Source organism: Trichosurus vulpecula, chromosome 2 (genome assembly GCF_011100635.1).
Source record: "Trichosurus vulpecula isolate mTriVul1 chromosome 2, mTriVul1.pri, whole genome shotgun sequence".
NCBI lineage: Eukaryota > Metazoa > Chordata > Mammalia > Diprotodontia > Phalangeridae > Trichosurus > Trichosurus vulpecula.
In genome coordinates, this window is record NC_050574.1 from 338,001,799 (window position 1) to 338,020,334 (window position 18,536).

The 18,536-nt window shown below is 37.8% G+C and overlaps 1 protein-coding gene across 1 annotated transcript in view; it reads left to right on the plus strand.

Moving 5' to 3' along the window:
* The window catches only part of LRRC58 (leucine rich repeat containing 58), a 29,238-nt gene extending 11,211 nt beyond the window's left edge, over nucleotides 1-18,027 (plus strand). The window contains exons 2-4 of the mRNA XM_036742776.1: nucleotides 7,173-7,301; nucleotides 8,828-9,105; nucleotides 11,694-18,027. Coding sequence (XP_036598671.1) covers nucleotides 7,173-7,301; nucleotides 8,828-9,105; nucleotides 11,694-11,902 — 616 coding nt within the window. The 3' untranslated portion in view covers nucleotides 11,903-18,027. The remainder of the gene's footprint in view (nucleotides 1-7,172; nucleotides 7,302-8,827; nucleotides 9,106-11,693) is intronic.
* The last annotated feature ends 509 nt before the right edge of the window (nucleotides 18,028-18,536 follow it).

Sequence of the window (18,536 nt, forward strand, 5' to 3'; positions counted from 1 at the left end):
ACTAGCTATATGAAAGACATAAGTAATGCTCATTCTCCATAAGTTACCCTAGCCCTACCAAAGCTGGACGTGGAATCAGAAGACCTGAGTTCAAATCCTGCCACCTCAGACACTAGCTGTGTTACCCTGGGCAAATGACTTAATTTCTCTGTGCCTCAGTTTTCTCATCTGTAAAATGAGGATAATAATAGCACTTATCTCCCATGGTTGTTGTGGAGCCCAAATGAGAGAACATATGTAAAGTGCTTTGTAATCCTTAAAGCGATTTTTAAATGTTAGCCACTATTATTTCACTATAAGCAGTGAGAGACAATGGTGACTGAACATCAGAAGTCTGTTTCTCTTCTCTCTGTGCGGTGCTGTGTGAGCTGCTACAGAGTAGAAAGAACAAGTGATTGTCATATGGAAACCTGCCTCAGATAACACATAGACTGAATGTCTCTCCTTTTCATCTTATATTGTCATCACAAGGCCAAACTCTAAAACTCTAATGAAAATCGGTGGGAAAATGATTGATCATCCTGCCAGTTTATTCTGTTTCAGAGCTTAATAGGCTCAAAAGGGGGTTTATCAGAAAAAGCTTTTGGTAAGGGGAGAGGGGAAATGTCACCAAAGTTTTTGTTATTTTGAACTTACCCTGGATGAGATTTTGGTTATATATTAAATAATTAGTTTCAAAGATTAGTAATTATTAGCACATAATTATCAGGTTCTCTAATGTTTAACCCACTTTAATCCTGGAGGGACCTTAACTCTGTCTCCCTTAAGTTACCTGAAAAACATTGAATTTTTATGACAGATCTATACATTGTGTTTGCTGAGATAACCCTCCATAGTTCTTTTGTCCAGTTTTAGCACTGGAATTAAACCCCACAGAGGTGGATGTTTAACTGCTCTGTGTACTCTTCTGGGGCACTGTGGTATAGAAGAGAGAGCCCTGGATTAGGAGTTTGCTAACTAGCTGGCTGGTTGGGGCAAATGTGTCATATGTCCCCAGACCTCAGTTTACACATCTCTAAAATTAGAGAACTGGGTAAGATGATCTCTAAGGCCCCTTCCAGCCCTATTGGTCTGTTTCTCCTAAAATGAATACTTATTGTTCTGTTTTCTCAAAGAATAGTCACACCCTCCAGGTTAGGCCTGTGTTCCTATGCTGGGAACAGTTTTGCTGTCATTCTGAGTTAATTTCTATCTAAAACACTTTGAGTTTGTGGAGCATCCCATGTTTTGCAAAACACTTGGCCCACCACACGCTCAAGGCTTTTGCTCCTGGATTTAATGTGAGTGCCCTGGTTGGACCCTTTCTTTTGAGCAACTCCCCTCAAACTTGAGCTCCAGCCCTCACTCTCCATAATGCCAGATCTGCTGGCCTGAGAGCCCCATGAGCTGCCCTTACAAAACTTGGCTCTTCGGTCACAGACAGAGCTATTTACCCTCCCAAACTTATATTCGAATTTTCATATACAAAGTATGGAAAAGCACCTGCCAAGCACATCAGTTTCTCCTGTTCCTCCTCCTTTTTTCGTGCATGGATATGTTTATCAAGATATTCCTGACTCTGCCACTAGCCCCCCTCCTTGAGACAACTTTTTCCACCCCTAACAAGCCCAAAATTCATCACTGAAAAGGAGATCAGAGTCTGGTCAAAAAACCCAAGATGAGAACAATGTTTTCTCAGACTTAACTGAACATATTTAACTGTAGATTCATGGAGCAAAAATACCATAGCCCTTAGCAGACCCTAACTGTGACTGAGAATTTGAACCTCACTTATGAACGAGTCAAGACCTGTTTTCAGAACCAGAGAATGAAGTCAGAAAGATACCATGTGGTCAAAGAATGGCAGCGGTATGGTTCAGAATGGATCAGCTGTTGGGAAGTACTTAAGCCTCTATTCCTCATTTCACCAGGACTATATAGTGAATCTTTCTAAAAACTTTACAGTATGGAATAAACAAACAGTTTCAGAATGGTGATGAGGGCTCCCATTGGTACCAGATGTTCTAGCATATCCCTACCCTGCCAGGGACTTGGATACCACCTTTAGAAATAATGCTAGTGAGAGTGAATGGGGGGGGGGGGCGGAGCCAAGATGGTGGCTGGAAAGCAGGGACTTGCCTAAGGCTCTCCCCCAGGACCCTCCAAACACCGATACAAATGGCTCTGAACAAATTCTAGAACTGCAGAACCCACAAAATAGCAGAGGGAAGCCTGAATGGTCACTGGGTAAGGTCTGTCACACATGGAGCTGGGAGCGGAGGGGAGCAGAGCCCAGCATGGGCCCGGACCAACCAGACTGGGAGCTGGGTGGAACAGGTCCTAGCACCCTGAATCAGTGAGCTGTGGCACTTACCAGACTTCTCAACCCACAAACACCAAAGACAACAGAGAAGGTTAGTGGGAAAAGCTGCTGGGACAGAGCAAAAGGCGTTCACAGTTTGGCCACTGCCCCGTGGCAGTGGAGGTGGTGCAGCTCTGAGGACAGAACTATAGCTGCAGTTGCTTCTGGGCCCAGGCCCACCTGGTGGGAGTAATTAAGTGGCAGATCAGAGCAGGAGTGCAGAGCCTGCTTAAGATCTGAGTCCAGTCCGGTTGGCGGTTCTTAGGGGAGGAGGAGCGCCGGTGTGGCAGAGTTGGCTGTATAGAAATAGCTCTGAAAACAACAACATCCCCTCAAGCTTGGAACAAAGTGCTCTCTACAAGCAGTCATACCCCGACAAAAAACTCAAGGGTCAAGTAGTTGGCTGGGAACATGGCCAGGCAGCGAAAACGGACTCAGACTCAGACTTTGGAATCTTTCTTTGGTGACAAAGAAGACCAAAGCATACAGCCAGAAGAAGTCAACAAAGTCAAAGAACCTACATCAAAAGCCTCCAAGAAAAACATGAACTGGTCTCAGGCCATGGAAGAGCTCAAAAAGGATTTGGAAAAGAAAGTTGGAGAAGTAGAGGAAAAATTGGGAAGAGAAATGAGAATGACATGAGAAAACCATGAAAAACAAGTCAATGACTTGCTAAAGGAGACCCAAAAAAAATACTGAAGAAAACAACACCTTAAAAATAGAGTAACTCAAATGGCAAAAGAGCTCCAAAAAGCCAATGAGGAGAAGAATGCCTTGAAAGGCAGAATTAGCCAAATGAAAAAGGAGGTCCAAAAGACCACTGAAGAAAATACTACCTTAAAAATGAGATTGGAGCAAGTGGAAGCTAGTGACTTTATGAGAAATCAAGATATTCTAAAACAGAACCAAAGGAATGAAAAAGTGGAAGACAATGTGAAATATCTCATTGGAAAAACCACTGACCTGGAAAATAGATCCAGGAGAGAGAATTTAAAAATTATTGGACTACCTGAAAGCCATGATCAAAAAAAAGAGCCTAGACATCATCTTTCAAGAAATTATGAAGGAGAACTGCCCTGATATTCTAGAGCCAGAGGGTAAAATAGAAATTGAAAAAATCCACTGATTGCCTCCTGAAAAAGATCCCAAAAAGAAAAGTCCTAGGAATATTGTTGCCAAATTCCAGAGCTCCCAGATCAAGGAGAAAATACTACAAGCAGCCAGAAAGAAACACTTTGAGTACTGTGGAAACACAATCAGAATAATACAAGATCTAGCAGCTTCTACATTAAGGGATCTAAGGGCTTGGAATATGATATTCCAGAGGTCAGTGGAGCTAGGATTAAAACCAAGGATCACCTACCAGCAAAACTGAGTATCATGCTCCAAGGCAAAATATGGATTTTCAATAAAATAGAGGACTTTCAACCTTCTTCAGTGAAAAGACCAGAGCTGAATAGAAAATTTGACTTTCAAACACAAGAGTCAAGAGAAGCGTGAAAAGGTAAACAAGAAAAAGAAATCACAAGGGACTTACTAAAGTTGAACTGTTTTGTTTACATTCCTACATGAAAAGATGATGTGTATAATTCATGAGATCTCAGTATTAGGGTAGCTGAAGGGAATATATACATCTACAGAGGGCACAGGGTGAATTGAATATGAAGGGATGATACCTAAAAAAATAAAATCTTATTAAGGGACTAGAGAAGAATATATTGAGAGAGGGAGAGAGGGAGAGATAGAATGGGCTAAATTATCTTGCATAAAAGTGGCAAGAAAAATCAGTTCTGTTGGGAGGGAAGAGGGGGCAGGTGAGGGGGAATGAGTGAATCTTTCTCTCATCGGATTTGACCTGAGGAGGGAATAACACACGCACTCAATTGGTATCTTACCTCACAGGAAAGAAGGAGGAAGGAGATAAAAAGGGGGGACAATAGAAGGGAGGGCAGATGGGGGAAGAGGTAATCAAAAGCAAACACTTTTGAAAAGGGACAGGGTCAAGGGAGAAAATTGAATAAAGGGGGATAGGATAGGAAGGAGCAAAATATAGTTAATCTTTCACAGCATGAGTATTGTGGAAGGGTTTTGCATAATGATACACATGTGGCCTATGTTGAATTGCTTGCCTTCTTAGGGAGGATGGGTGGGGAGGGAAGAGGGGAGAGAATTTGGAACTCAAAGTTTTAAAAGAAGATGTTCAAAAAAGAAGTTTTTGCATGCAACTAGGAAATAAGATGTACAGGCAGTGGGGTGTACACACCTATCTTGCTCTACAAGAAAGTAAGGGAAAAGGGGATGGGGTGGAGTGGGGTGACAGAAGGGAGGGCTGACTGGGGAACAGGGCAATCAGAATATATGCCATCTTGGAGTGGGGGGGAGGGTAGAAATGGGGAGAAAATTTGTAATCAAACTCTTCTGAAAATTAATGCTGAAAGCTAAAAATATTAAATAAATAATGATTAAAAAAAGAAATAATACTAGTGAGAACTATCCCATGAAACCACAGACCCCTACCCCCATCTAATATCTCCCAAACTATTCCATTAATATATAGCTTCCTCCTGCCCTCCTTAAGTCAGAAGAGAACTGTGATTATTGGCAGGCTGGAGATCCTCAAACCTATTAGTTTTTAGATCCCAGTGGAGTGCATATATTCTCTCCATAATCTAGGTAGTTAATTCCCACCCCCACCCCACTTCCCGAAAGTACTCTTTCTAAGGCTGTCTTTACCTCAGTTTCTTTTCCCTACTGTGACTCTTCTCCTTTTTAGTCCCTCTGTCCAACTCTCTGGAGTTGGTTAGTTTATATGTGTGAGTGATATGAGTGAAGGTATATCTTAGTCCTCTTGAGATTCTGCCGGCTGCTCCAGGTTTAGGCACCATTAGACAATGTAGAAAGTCCACGAATTTCAGAATTCTGATTGAAGTGACAGGATGAAACCCAGCATCAGTGGAAAGCAGAGGTGCAGAAAGGACATGTCAGTGAGATTTTATAGCTTTGTGGTTTTTAAACTAGGCTTTTGGTGAAATATTATGGTTAGGGTAAGCTAAAACTATTTGTCTTTCTGGATTTTTTTTTATCATTATTATAGTCTTTTAATAGAGACAGAAGGAAGTTAGTGCTAGTGCCTTCCCGCTGAGAAATAATCTTGTCTTATTTGTACATAGTTGTTTGCATGTTCTCTCTCCCATTAGGTTGTAAACTCATTGAGGGCAGGAACTGCTTGCCTTTTTTTTTTTTATCCACAGTGCCTCGCACACAGTAGGCTCTTTAATAAATATTTGTTCACTTAAACAAAGAAAGAATTGAAGACATTATGATGGTTGCATTTTCTAGTTTTGTGGGAGTAGAGTAGCTGATTTCCCTATAGTTTAAGACTCTTAGTCTCGAAGATACTTTGTCACAAAGAGGACATTTGTGCTTCTTTTTATTTTTATTTTTTTTTGGACTTTACAGAGAGACGGAGCTTTTTTAAAGACAGAAACTACAACCTTGGGAATAGCCAAGCTATATGGAGTGCTTTACAATTTCTGCCTAAAATTTACCCCAAATTGACCATTTTGGTTTCCTCCCCTTTTTAAGGTTTTCCTGGTAGAAATTCAGTAGTGACTAGGGATTGTGCAGATTTTAAAAGAAAGGAATATTGGTCATTTTATTGGTAGGCAAGCAAGAATCAGTTGTTTTAGAGGAGGGGTATCACTGCCAGATCCACAAAGAATCTTCTGGAGAAGCCTCCTTACTATCATGGGAAAAACTGAAGTTGTACAATTACATTTTGTTACAAAACACATACTGTGTCTAATTTCACTAAAATAGCCAATTTGAGTGTAATTTTATTGATATTGGTTCTAAAAGCTGCAAAGGGGGACCCAGATTCCAAGATGGGTTACTTAAACGTGTTCATTATGTCATTCTCCTACTCAAAAATCTTTAATAGTTTTTTATTGCTTAAATCCTCAAGTCTAAGGTCTTAATCTTAACCAAGGCTTTTCTTCCTTCTATCAAGCCCACCTTTCTCCCTTTCATCTTGTATTCCATTCCCCATCACAAAGCCCATATTACAGCTAAAATGTTCTGTTCTGAACAACATTGTGTAACTGGGTTTGGGATCAGAAGACTGGGTTTGGATTCTGACTGGGCCATCAGGACTAATATGACATTGAGTAAACTTTTTAACCTCTTTGGGCCCCTGTAAAATGAGGGGGTTAGACAAGACAATCTCCAAGAAATCTTGGAGCTCTGAATTCTGTGAACATACACTCCCCAACCTGAAGTAGCCTCTTTGCTCCAGCTTAAGGCCTGCCCATCTTTCAAAGGCTACTTCAAGTTTCACTTCATCTGTTTATCCTTTAATGACTGTAGCATTCTACAGTAAAGATAATATTAATTTAAATTGATACAGCACTTTGGAGTTTGTAGAGCACTTCCTTTGCAACCACTTGTGCTAGAAGTAGGGCAAATATTTCCCCTATTTTACAAATGAAGGAAAGCAAGGCCTATAAGTGAAATGCCTGGGTATCCAAGCGACTGGTGGGTAAGCAGCAAGAAAAAGGGCTGAAGCCCTGCCTCATAGACTAGGCCAGGCTGTCTTGGCCCTCCTCTGAACCTTCCCGCCATGTATGCACTGCTTTGTGTTAGCTTCTGCATTGCTGTCTTGTTGCATTGTCTCATGATTGAATATTTCTTATGTCTGTGCCTTGTATTTCCTGACAGATCATACACCTCTTGAGGGGAGAGTGTTACTTTTTATCTTTCAGCATGCCTGATGCAGCTGTGTGATAGGAGTTGAATGGAACTTTAGATCAATTTTTCTTTTCTTTTTTTGCAGCTTAGAGTTTTTGTACCTTGGAGGGAATTTCATCAAGGAGATCCCACCTGAATTAGCAAACCTGCCTTCTTTAAATTATTTGGTGTTGTGTGACAACAAGATTCAAAGTATACCTCCTCAGCTAGCCCAGTGAGTAGTTGCATGATACTTTAAATATATCCAAATGTCTTAACATTACAAAAGGTTACCTTTTTTGTTTTCTTACCAATAGGCTACCCATGTAAATGAGGGCCAACAGTTCTTAAAGTATGTAGTGCATAAGAATTGTGTCCCCAGGATATACTGTTAAATTTGTAGCTGCTAAGGAAGTAAATTGTAGTTTAACTGTGTTACAGAGGACCTGTGTTGGAATCCCATCTCTGCCATTTACCGACTGTGTGACCTTGAACAAGTCAACCCCTCTAGACCTCATTCGAGTTAGATAGTCCTTCCCAGCTCTAAATCTTATGATCCTTAAAGTGTGGCTTTTTCCTAAGCAACTTTATTATTCAGCCTGTTTGAGGATAAATAGAAATACAAGATAAAATTTGACATAGCAGTATTTCCATATGTTTGTATAATACTTTGCAATTTCTAAAGCACTTCAACATGCACTGTTGCATTTGAGTGTTGCAAGACTATTTCTACTTTACAAATGAGAAAACTAAACTTGTCTCAGAGGTTAAAGGAATTAACTAAAGTCAGATAACTGTAAAGTGGCAGAAACAGAACTAGAACCTGGCTTTTCTGACTCCTGGTTGAGTTTTTCCTTCCTCCTTTAACATATATTCCCTACTTTGGAAGTAGGACCCACTTAAGGACATCCAAGTTTCCTTAGCTTTTGTGAACTTTCAGTGATTCTGCTTTTGATTGATGAAGCAATTAACTAATCGAACTCTGGTCTGTCAGAGTTTATAGAAACTCTTGGTATGAAATATTATGTGTCATATTATATCTGTTTTTCCTTTTGTAGACATCCAGGAGATAGTTCAGTTTGGTAAAGATCTGTTTTCTGTCATAGTACTTACTATCATATTGTGCTTCTGCTCTTTTTTTTTTTTTTTTTTGTATTGCACAGAGGAACTACAGGCTGAGATTTTCCCATGGCCCCTCCTACCACGCCCATAAGCTTTCACAGTTCCCTCTGCCCAGGTCACTCTTACACATTTCGTCAATGGATCAGTCAGAGCCCAGTAGCTCCTAAAAAGTCATTTTACTCAGGTAAAAGCAGTTCTCAAGGCAGCTAAGCAACAACATAGGGAGATAAAATACAAATTAAAACAACTCCTGGCAGTAAGGTCAGAAGCACTGGGCCAGGAGGCCTTCACCAAAAATGATTTATGTTCTTCTTGCCCAAAGGGCCTGATCTAAGTTGGTCTTAGGTCAATCCACCTGCAATAAAAGTCAACCCACGTTTTCCCAGGTCTGCACCACAACTTTCTTGCTGCGGTTTTGGGAATTGTTGTGGGTAACTCACACTTCCCCATTCCATCAGCATCCTACCCCTAACAATATTGATCTTACCTTCCATATTCTTAAAAGTGAGACAGAATTGACATGGGCACATATTTAAAGATTTTTAAAAATATAAAGTGACTGTATTACTCATTCTTTACTTATTGAATACTTTTTGCTAATATTTTTCTATCAATAATTTGATATTTTATTCATTCTAGGTTGAATTCCCTTCGTTCCCTTAGCCTCCACAATAATCTCCTGACATACCTACCTCGGGAGATCCTTAGCTTAGTTCATTTGCAAGAGTTGAGTTTGCGAGGTAATCCCTTGGTGGTTCGTTTTGTCAGAGATTTAACCTATGACCCTCCAACTCTCCTGGAATTAGCTGGTCGGACCATTAAAACCCGAAATATTTCCTACACTCCTTGTGACCTTCCTGGAAACCTTGTTCGATACTTGGATTTAGCCAGCAACTGCCCAAACCCAAAGTGTGGAGGTAAGTTTGTTCATACTTCCTGCTTGTGACTCATTATTCATTTGCCCTTGTATTTAGTACACAAAGCACATTTTAGTGGATGAAAGTGTCTTCTCATATCTGCTAGAAAGATGATTTTTTTACTATATGTTGTTAGTCATTGTTTCCATGCTCATCTTTCCAGCAAGTAAGATTGTGTCTGTGTTCTGATATTCTATTCCTTAATGTATTTTGAAGCTTTTCAGTAAATCTCTGTACCTTAAGAATTTCATTATTTACTTTGACTGCTTGGAATATGTGCTAGGCAACATCATTCAAATGGCCTTTGGTACTGTCTAAAAGTCCCATGGAAGGTAGATAATAGAGGTTCTTCTTAACTTAATATTTATAAACTTGCTTTTATTTTAATATTTTGCTAATTTCATTTCATTATAATTGGTTTCTTTTGTAATCCTATGTATTACATACATTTGAAAACATAATCCTAAGAAGGAGTTCCTAGACTTCGGACTATCAAAGGGATCCATGACACAAGAGAATAAGAACTCTTGGTATAGGAGATTGGCTAGAATGTCTACTGATTGACCACAGGACATGCTCTAAAAGCCTCTTTGTTTTTTTTGTTTAATCCTGCTTACTGTCATAAAACTTATCTGTAAAATAGTTAAAAGTTTACAATTAATTGAAAGTTTTGGTTCGTTGTTTTCATCTATTAAAGTTTGACTGTACTTTACACTGTTTAATACTTATATAGTAAAACAAATTGTTTATGTGCATAGTTATCAGAGGACACTTAGTAATTAGAGCCTGTTAAGACTCATCAGGAAGTCCCATTTCCTTTTGCTACTGCCATAAAAGTAACCAATGGAAAAAATATAAAGACCACTTAAAAAGTACGATTAGGCACATGTGACACACACACACACGCACACGAATGTCCTTTTTTACACATATCCTTAAAAGCTGGGAAAGGGGTGATGTGCCACTGAAAAAATAGCTGTCACTTGAGCCTCACTAATACCTCTTTCTTTGAAATGGCAAACAAATATGCAAGACATCACCATCAAGTTGCTTGCTTAAAATCCTAAATATATCCTGCCCCTACAAGACAACTCTTAATGCCTCTTTTCTACCTTAAAGGATTTCCTTTAAAAAGCCTTTTTAGTACATTTATTCCAGGAACAAGAAGGCATTAAGGATAAAGATGTGTCTACCTACAACTAGAGAGGACACGTTGAGGACAACAACTAGTGCTATTCTTGGACATTTTTATTCCTGACTTATTGGCTGCTGAACTAGGAATTAGAAAAAGGAAGGCAATACATTTTCTAAAATGCCTTTATTTTGATACTGGATATATTCTTAGGATACACCACCTAGAATAGCAACTTAACATGTAGTAATCACTTAATAAAAAATGAGTTGAACCTAAGAGAAATGATGGTAGTTTCATGCTGCTGTCTATCCAGAAGATGCAGAACAGTTTCGAAGGCTTTGTTTTATTCCTCCACTCGTTTTATTGACTCGTTTGTCATGTTCGTAATTATATCTTCAACATACTGCTTCTGTCTATTGAATTTATCACTACTTCTTAAGAACCCAAGCTGCTACAGAGAATGTTTTGTCTTTGAATTGTAAGTGTCATTCATTCATCAGTACTTTGGTGGATGTGTGAGTTCATCATCAGTATGGGTACTCTCTCCAGTGGTGCCATAATCCATTCACTATCTTTTCATCCTGTTTGGTTCTTCTCCACACACACCCCACATCCTCTATGGTAGATTGTACCAGAGCCTTCCTCTGCCTTTGACTGTTTTGTGAATACTGGTATTGCACCTAGGTTGTCCATCTATCCTTTGGTCATTCTGCATGGCCAGTTCATCTCCAACACACCAGAAAAACATAAGGAGTCAGGAATAAAAAGGAAAGGCAGAAAGGAAAGGAAAAAAAGAAGTAGGAAACTCAAGCTTTTCCAGGGCAAGAACTGTCTCATTTTGGGTGTTTTGGTGCCCTTGCTTGCTCAAAATCCTAAATCTCTTTTTGAATCCATTGTTGTCTAGAAAACTTCCTATCATTATTCCTTTTTTTCTGACTTCAGCAACTTCTTCAAATCTGCCATTATATGGTGACTGTTTTCTGCTATAGCATAAGAAGCACTAAAGTAAAAGAACAAAACTATTATTTATAACAATATTTTTTTCTTTGATATTTGGTAGCTACAAGAATGTTACACAGATATATTAGATTGCACCAACCTCACACAGTGATTGTGAGGATCAGATGAGATAACATTTAAAAGCACACTGCAAACCTTAAAACGCTATATAAATGCTATCTACTACCATCATCTATAAGAGGAGGAACAGCTAAAATTTGTCTCTCTCCATACCCTAGTCCAGGATTCTGTACATAGTACCCACTTATTAAAAGTATGTTCTAACATATAACTGGGTACTGACAAGGAAATACTTTGTTTTCAGTTATTGACAGGAGAAAAAATGTTTCTTGTGCACATGTTTCACAGCAGAAGCAGCTTCCTGGACCGTAGGGGACATTTTTCAAAGCAAACCATAATTCACTTAATGATTGCTTTGTATCCCTCCCCACAGGTGTCTACTTTGATTGCTGCGTTAGACAAATCAAATTTGTGGACTTTTGTGGGAAATACCGGCTCCCACTGATGCACTACCTGTGCTCTCCAGAGTGTTCTTCCCCGTGCAGCTCAGCTTCTCACAGCTCCACGTCCCAGAGCGAGTCTGACTCAGAAGATGAGGCGAGTGTTGCTGCCCACAGGATGCAGAAGGTTCTTCTTGGATGAAAAGGTTTAGAGAAGTGTGAATAAAACACGAAGACTGAATGGAAGTGGTTAGAAAAACCAATGCTATATAACTTGAAGTTTTTGAAAAAGCAATAAGAGATTTTGAGAATTTTAGATTCATAACCTCATTTTCATCTTGTGTACTCACGGCTTGACTGGAGATGATCTGGACACACCTTGTGTTGTGCCAATTTATTCAACAGGAATTAATCTCATTCCATATGTGGATTCTTTGAATATATAGTTTGCACAGAACTGCCATTTCAGATCTGTTATAAAAGACATTGTGATCAGTAGCCTGCTTCTTTTTGTATGTGAGAAATGGCATGTAGCAAAGCGGTTTATTCTGAGGCGCCACTACCATGATAAACTATGACTGTTATAATCTTGGGGGGAGACGGGCTGGAAATGGAAGGAAAAACCCATTGTTATAATTATCAGTCATCTTTGTATCCCACCCCATTGTACCACAACCCTAGGATTTTCCACCTTCATGTAAAATCTATTCATATAGATTCTCAAATGATTTTATGGGACCTGTCACCCTTTGTATCCTTTGGGACCTTCAAGCTATGGTAAAAGTTTGAAGACTATAATCTATGCCTAGGCTTTGAGAACCTCCATTCCTGCTTCCTTATTAGATTGCTGCTGTTACCCTCGTTCCATCTTATTCTACCTCTTCGTTGTGGCTATGTATATAGTGCCTTCAGCTTAACAAGGATATAGGGCAGCTTATCCCACATTTGGTGCTCCTATAGCCTGTAGCATTATTTATATATACTATGCAAGGAATCTTACAATGTACTTTTAATAGTGCTAGTAAAGCAAATAAATTTCTAATCATAATCTAAGTTCATAACTGCCTTCCATTTTCCCCCCTTTCATTTCTAAACAAAGAAAGATTCCTAGTAGGTAAATTACTTTGCTCCTTAGGAGGGAGCATGCTAGTTTCCAGAATATATGAAAAGTTGCAGGAATATTTTTGCTTCTAGTGAAATGAGAAGGCAGCATTGATTGAGGAAAGTTGAGACCTTCTTCATTATGCCCAATTAAAATTATCTTGCTTCATTTATATCCTGTGCTAGATTCTTATATTAGTTGTATTTTTTAAAGGAGAACTAAGATAAACATTACAATCTTGGGGTTGTATGTTTAGTGCACATATGTCAGGGAATAATAGTATTGCCATACATTTATGTAGCACTTAAGAATCTCCCTTCCCGTGATTGTATTTAGTTCTCCTCACAGTCCTGTAAAGAAGCAGGAATGAATATTATTCCCACTTGGGCATTAAGTGACTTGCATGGCAGAGCCAGGGAGTAGAACCTGGCTCTTCTAACTCCCAGTCCAGTGTTTTTCCACCAACCAGGCTGCCTCTCACTTTACTTGGCACTATTATACCAAATAATATAATTATATATGCACTTTTTGTATTGGAAAGTTTACTGGAGAGCATTACGGATGTAATGTGCTTTGGTATAAAGTACTGCTTAAGATAATACAAATGGGACAGAAAGATGAAGAAAGAATTTATGTAGTGAACTGCCCAAAATTGAGGATATGTCTAAACAGTCTAAAAGCATTTAGAAATAGGTTCTTGGTTAGTTGTGTTGCCCAAAGCATTTATTTTCTGGATTTTGGTATCTTACCATGGCCTTTGTCTCATTGAAATGAAATATTAGGTAATAATTAAGATTATGAAATTAATGGAGACCAAGTTCTTTTTCCCTGGGGTTAGACTCTCCTTGTTTCCTAATTACCTTATCGCTAAAAATGACACAGATTCCTGTGTATGCTTTTTGATGGTTAATGCAGCTGTAGTATTTTACATGAAAGCACATTTTCACAACTAGGGAGGAGAGACTTACTCATGTAAATTGTTTCAGGTGTGAATGGGTACAACCAGAAAGACAGTTTTCCTGTTTGTAATACAGATCTGTGAGAAAGTGGTTTCGGAAAAAAGTGATGTCATTCTGTATGAATTTGAGAGTATTCTCTGTATATATGACTTAATGGCCAATTTATAATAATGGAATCAACAGATGGCTGAAAAATGATGCTTTGGGGTTATTAGTTTTGATCTTCTCTCACATCAAACTTTTTACATGAATTAATAGAGGATAGTTTGCCCTTCTTTCACTGTCTTCCTTCTGGCAGATATGCTAGCAATCTACTGATATATCCAGAAGGCAATGCATCCAGCAGGATGGGGAAGATACAAAGGAAGTGGAGGCCAGGGTCCAAATAATCAGGTCTTCGATAATATCTAGTGTTCACTCTGTGGTGAAATGAGTTTCTATCTCTTCAATTTCTCTGGTTGTGTTATTATAGTTAAGCTATAATTTTTAAATCTATTATTTTTGATGTTTTTTTTCCCGAAAAACTACACATTTTTATGTTGAAATAAGTTTTCTCTATTCCATAAAGTTTAGTTATTGTTATAAAGCTAAAACTTTTTTGTGTGCAATTTACCAGATTATTTCAAATTTTTAGAATGTATTTTTGAAAGTGTTGGTTTGTATGTTCTTAAGTATATTCTGGAAACTCTAATTCTCACAGCTTTTCTGAACCAATTCTGAAATTCCCCGTCTCAATTTAACCTCTGTTATAGAGGTAGTCTAATTTGTAATATTAATCTTGTCTTCCCGTTTTTTGGAGTCACACTGACATCCATGGCTGCATTCTAGTAGAGAAAGTAGGTCTAATAGCTTATAATTAATTTTATGAGCGCTACGTAATATAGAGGCATCATTTATTCTTAGTAATTTTTCTATAGAATTTCAGACTCACAGAATTGCTCATATAGCGAACTTGAAGATTCAGTTTGTTTACATTGCCAAATTTTGGTTGCAGTACATCCATAATTAAATAATAGCTCCTACCCGTTAGGGGAATGTCACATTATACATCCCAGCCCTGTTAGATATTGTAAATTCATGGGTAAGAAAAACGGGGAATTGGAGGTGGTGGATAGAAGTGGGACAAAGGCCACAGTGAGATAAAGCCCAGAAAATGAATGCTGTTTCTAGACTGTATTGTCCATTGTATCACAGAATTGGCATATCTTAACTTTTGTCATCAATTTTCAATTTAGTGTACTTCTAAGGGATTTTTTCCCATCTCTGATGTAGTAATAAAAGTCAATGGGAAATAGGATTTGCTTAACAGTTGGCATGCTGCTTTGGGGAAGGAATAAGACCTCATTAATTTGGAATTCATGGTCATTAAGGTAGAGTTGGGCTGAAATTTATTTACTTTTGTGGAATCTAAGAAAAGAGAAATGCCTAAGCAAATTATGAGACTATGCAAGGTTTGACCTACTTAAAGGAAACATGTTTTTTAAAGCACTTTAGCATTAGCTGTTTTATAAAAATGCACTAATCATAATTTGACACCTGTTTTTAAATATTGAGTACCACTTTTGGCACTTAGACATATACGCTTAAACAATAAAACTATTTTTTGAAAGGTTAAGTTTACATTAGATTGCCCTTCTTCCCAATTAGGCCAAATTAATGACTTTTTATTATAATATATGTAGTCCAAAATAGCCATGTTGGTCAGCCCATCTAATAATCGGGGTTTAAATACCTCTGGACCATCTCAGTACTATTCTATTTTAGGCAAAAAGTACTGTTATAAAATCATAATAGCATAGTAATTTAAATACAGTGATATGTTCAGATACGATTAGTGTAAACAAATGATAGACCTAGCCCTGTTGGGGATACATTCTGTGATAAGGAGAGCTAATATGTTTGGAACCTCCTAATCACCCCAGGGCTAGAGTTTGAGGAAGCAAGGCTGGCTCTGAAGCCTTTTTTCCCAGCAAAAGACTTAGAGCCCAAGACCAGGGATATGGGTTATATGCAATCACAAGTGCCTTGAACTAAAACTAATGAACAGATAATCTGAAAGGAGGACAAATTTCTGTTACTAGTCAAAGGTAATAAGTAAGTCCCCAACAACTTAACATTTATATTGTTAAATAGTAATACTTTTTTTCTTTTTATTGGAGAAATTGCAGTATCTTGTTATATTGGTTTCCTTTGTAAATACTGTAATCAAAAAGGATTATGAAATAAGTTTTTAATATACAAATATATGTACATGTCTTATTCTTTTCCTGTTTCTCCTTACTCCATATTTACTAAGAATTGAAGCATAAGATACTTTGTAACTGGTAATCAGTTTTATCAAACATGTATCGAACCACTCACTGCTTTCGGTGCCACAAAGTTTACGTAATCTTAGTTAGATGTGGTGCCTTCCCTTGAGGACATTATTTAATCTAGAAGCTAATAAAATATTAATTTGAGCATATATTTTCATTTGGAGACTATGTTGCTTCTGGAAAAAAAGCCTGTGGTAGAGATTTGCCAGATTTACCAGGAAGTGAATAGGATTAAAAAGTAGTCTTCCAGAATCTGGGAGGTGGGAGGTGGCTTGTTTGTAAGTTACCACAGCTTGGATTCAGATACTTTTAAGCAGGGAGAAAATAGTTCCTCTTGATAATAATATTTCTCTCCTAAGAAACCAAGGTAAAATTATTTGCATCGTGAAATTGAATGGGACTCAATCTGACCTGATTGCAAAACTAAGAGCTTTCCTCTTCAGACCAGAATTGGATGTTCTTCCTTCTGTTTACTTTCCCCTTCTTCCAACTCAATACACCATTTACTCTTCTTGGAGAGAGATTTTTTTACAATGTTGATCATATTAGCCATTAAGTTTCAAGAGAGAAAAAAAATACTGATGTCTTAAGATTTTTTGAACACATTTCCCTTAGGGCATTTTCTCTAAAATGCTTTATAAACTTTTAGGAATGTACAATGAGATTTCATGAATGCAATACCTCAGACTCAAGAGGATTCTTTCAACATATGTTTTTGACTACTGGTAGCCAAATCAAGAGATAAAAGAACTGCAAATTCTGCATTACTTTTGATAGGGGGAAGGACAGAGAAACAGCTCAAGGACTGAATAGGCCAAAGATTCCATTCCAGAGTGGTAATGACCTTTTCCACGGTGTTTCCCAATCATTGGTACATGGACCAGCATCCTAGAGTTTGGCAAACTTACCAGTCCACAAAACTCTTGGTAGCAAAGACCCTTCTTAAAAATCTCTAAATTTAATTAACTACTATTTCTCTCTATGCCTTCTTCCTCCCATGTCTTTTTACTCCTGGTTCCTATTCTTTGAGCTCTTAGGCTTTTGGAGGAGGAGTCATCCAGTGCAGTTTAGGTCATTTCAAGTCCCCAGTATAATTTGAGCTCAGAAACACTGAACAAGGTGACCACGTTGTCTTATGAATTCCAGACAAGAAACTGGGGAAAAGCCGGATTATTCTAATTGCTGGCACTAAGTATAGTCTACATCTCAGAGGTTGGTTCATGAAAATGACATTCAAAATTACTAAATCTCATTCTGTCCTAATCTGTCTCAAAATCTTTTCACAAGCTGAATACGATTGGCATAAAGATGAAAAAATGCAAATCTAAAGCACTTTCTCTGCATACCTGAAGTTCTTTGTTTTTACAGTTGAAAAGTTTGTAGCCTTCCTGAATGCACCTATTAGAGGTATAATCATCCATTGGAAGGCATTTTATGGATTAACTGACACTTGAACTTTGTGTAAAAATCCAGGCTACCAGTGGCCCTTCTGCAAAAATATTCTGCCTTAAATGTATTGTACTTTCATGAACTGATCACTTACCTGCTTTTGAAATTTTGAATAATGGGGTAGTGAAAAGAATTCCTTTTATTATCAGTAGCAATAAGGAATGAAGCTAATAAATCAAAGTAATGATTCCAACAATTGAGTTTTTAAATTTAAGTCAAAAAAGAGTTTGAGGCATCAAATCTATGGCTTGATACATTCTTAATGTTGGTAAATGGTTCCTTTTTTATATTTCCAGAAATTTTTTCAATCCTGTGTAACTGCATGTTTTATTCAAAATCACAAATTTCTTGTATTAACTAACCTGCTATTTGAATTGCTTTATCTAATAATGTGCCTTGTTTTTTCAAAGGTGTTATGCTAGAAAGGTGGCTTTGTATTGCAGAAAAGTAATAGTATTTCATTGAACTGTGACTTGACACATTAAAAGAAAAAATAAATGTCTTTTCATTTTTGCATTTAATTTAAAAATACTTCCACCATTTTAACAATGCTTGTCTTCATACAAAGATAGAATTCAATGCATAAAACTCAATGGCGACATTGTTCAATTTGAAAGCAGTGAGGCTGGTCTGTAACAGTTTTTATATTTGCCTCTATTCTCCATCCCAAACCATTTCAAGTCTTCAGCGAGCAGACTGGATTTGTAGTCATTCTGAATCGCTCCCAAATCATTTTAGGATCCATAAAGTGATTGGCATTACACAAAGTTTTAGAAGTTGAATGTAGAGAAGATAAAACCTTTACTACTGGATAGCTCATGTCCAAATATAGATAAAACAAGACTCATTAATTCCTTGGATGGCTGAAATGAGGTGGAGAAAAAACACATTTCTTTACCTCAAGATACTGGAGATGATGATAAGTCAAGAATTTGGTGAATGGGGTTCTTGACCCCTTCATTCCACTTATGGTTGAAATTGTATCTTTCTCTACTTGGATGAGGAACTGTC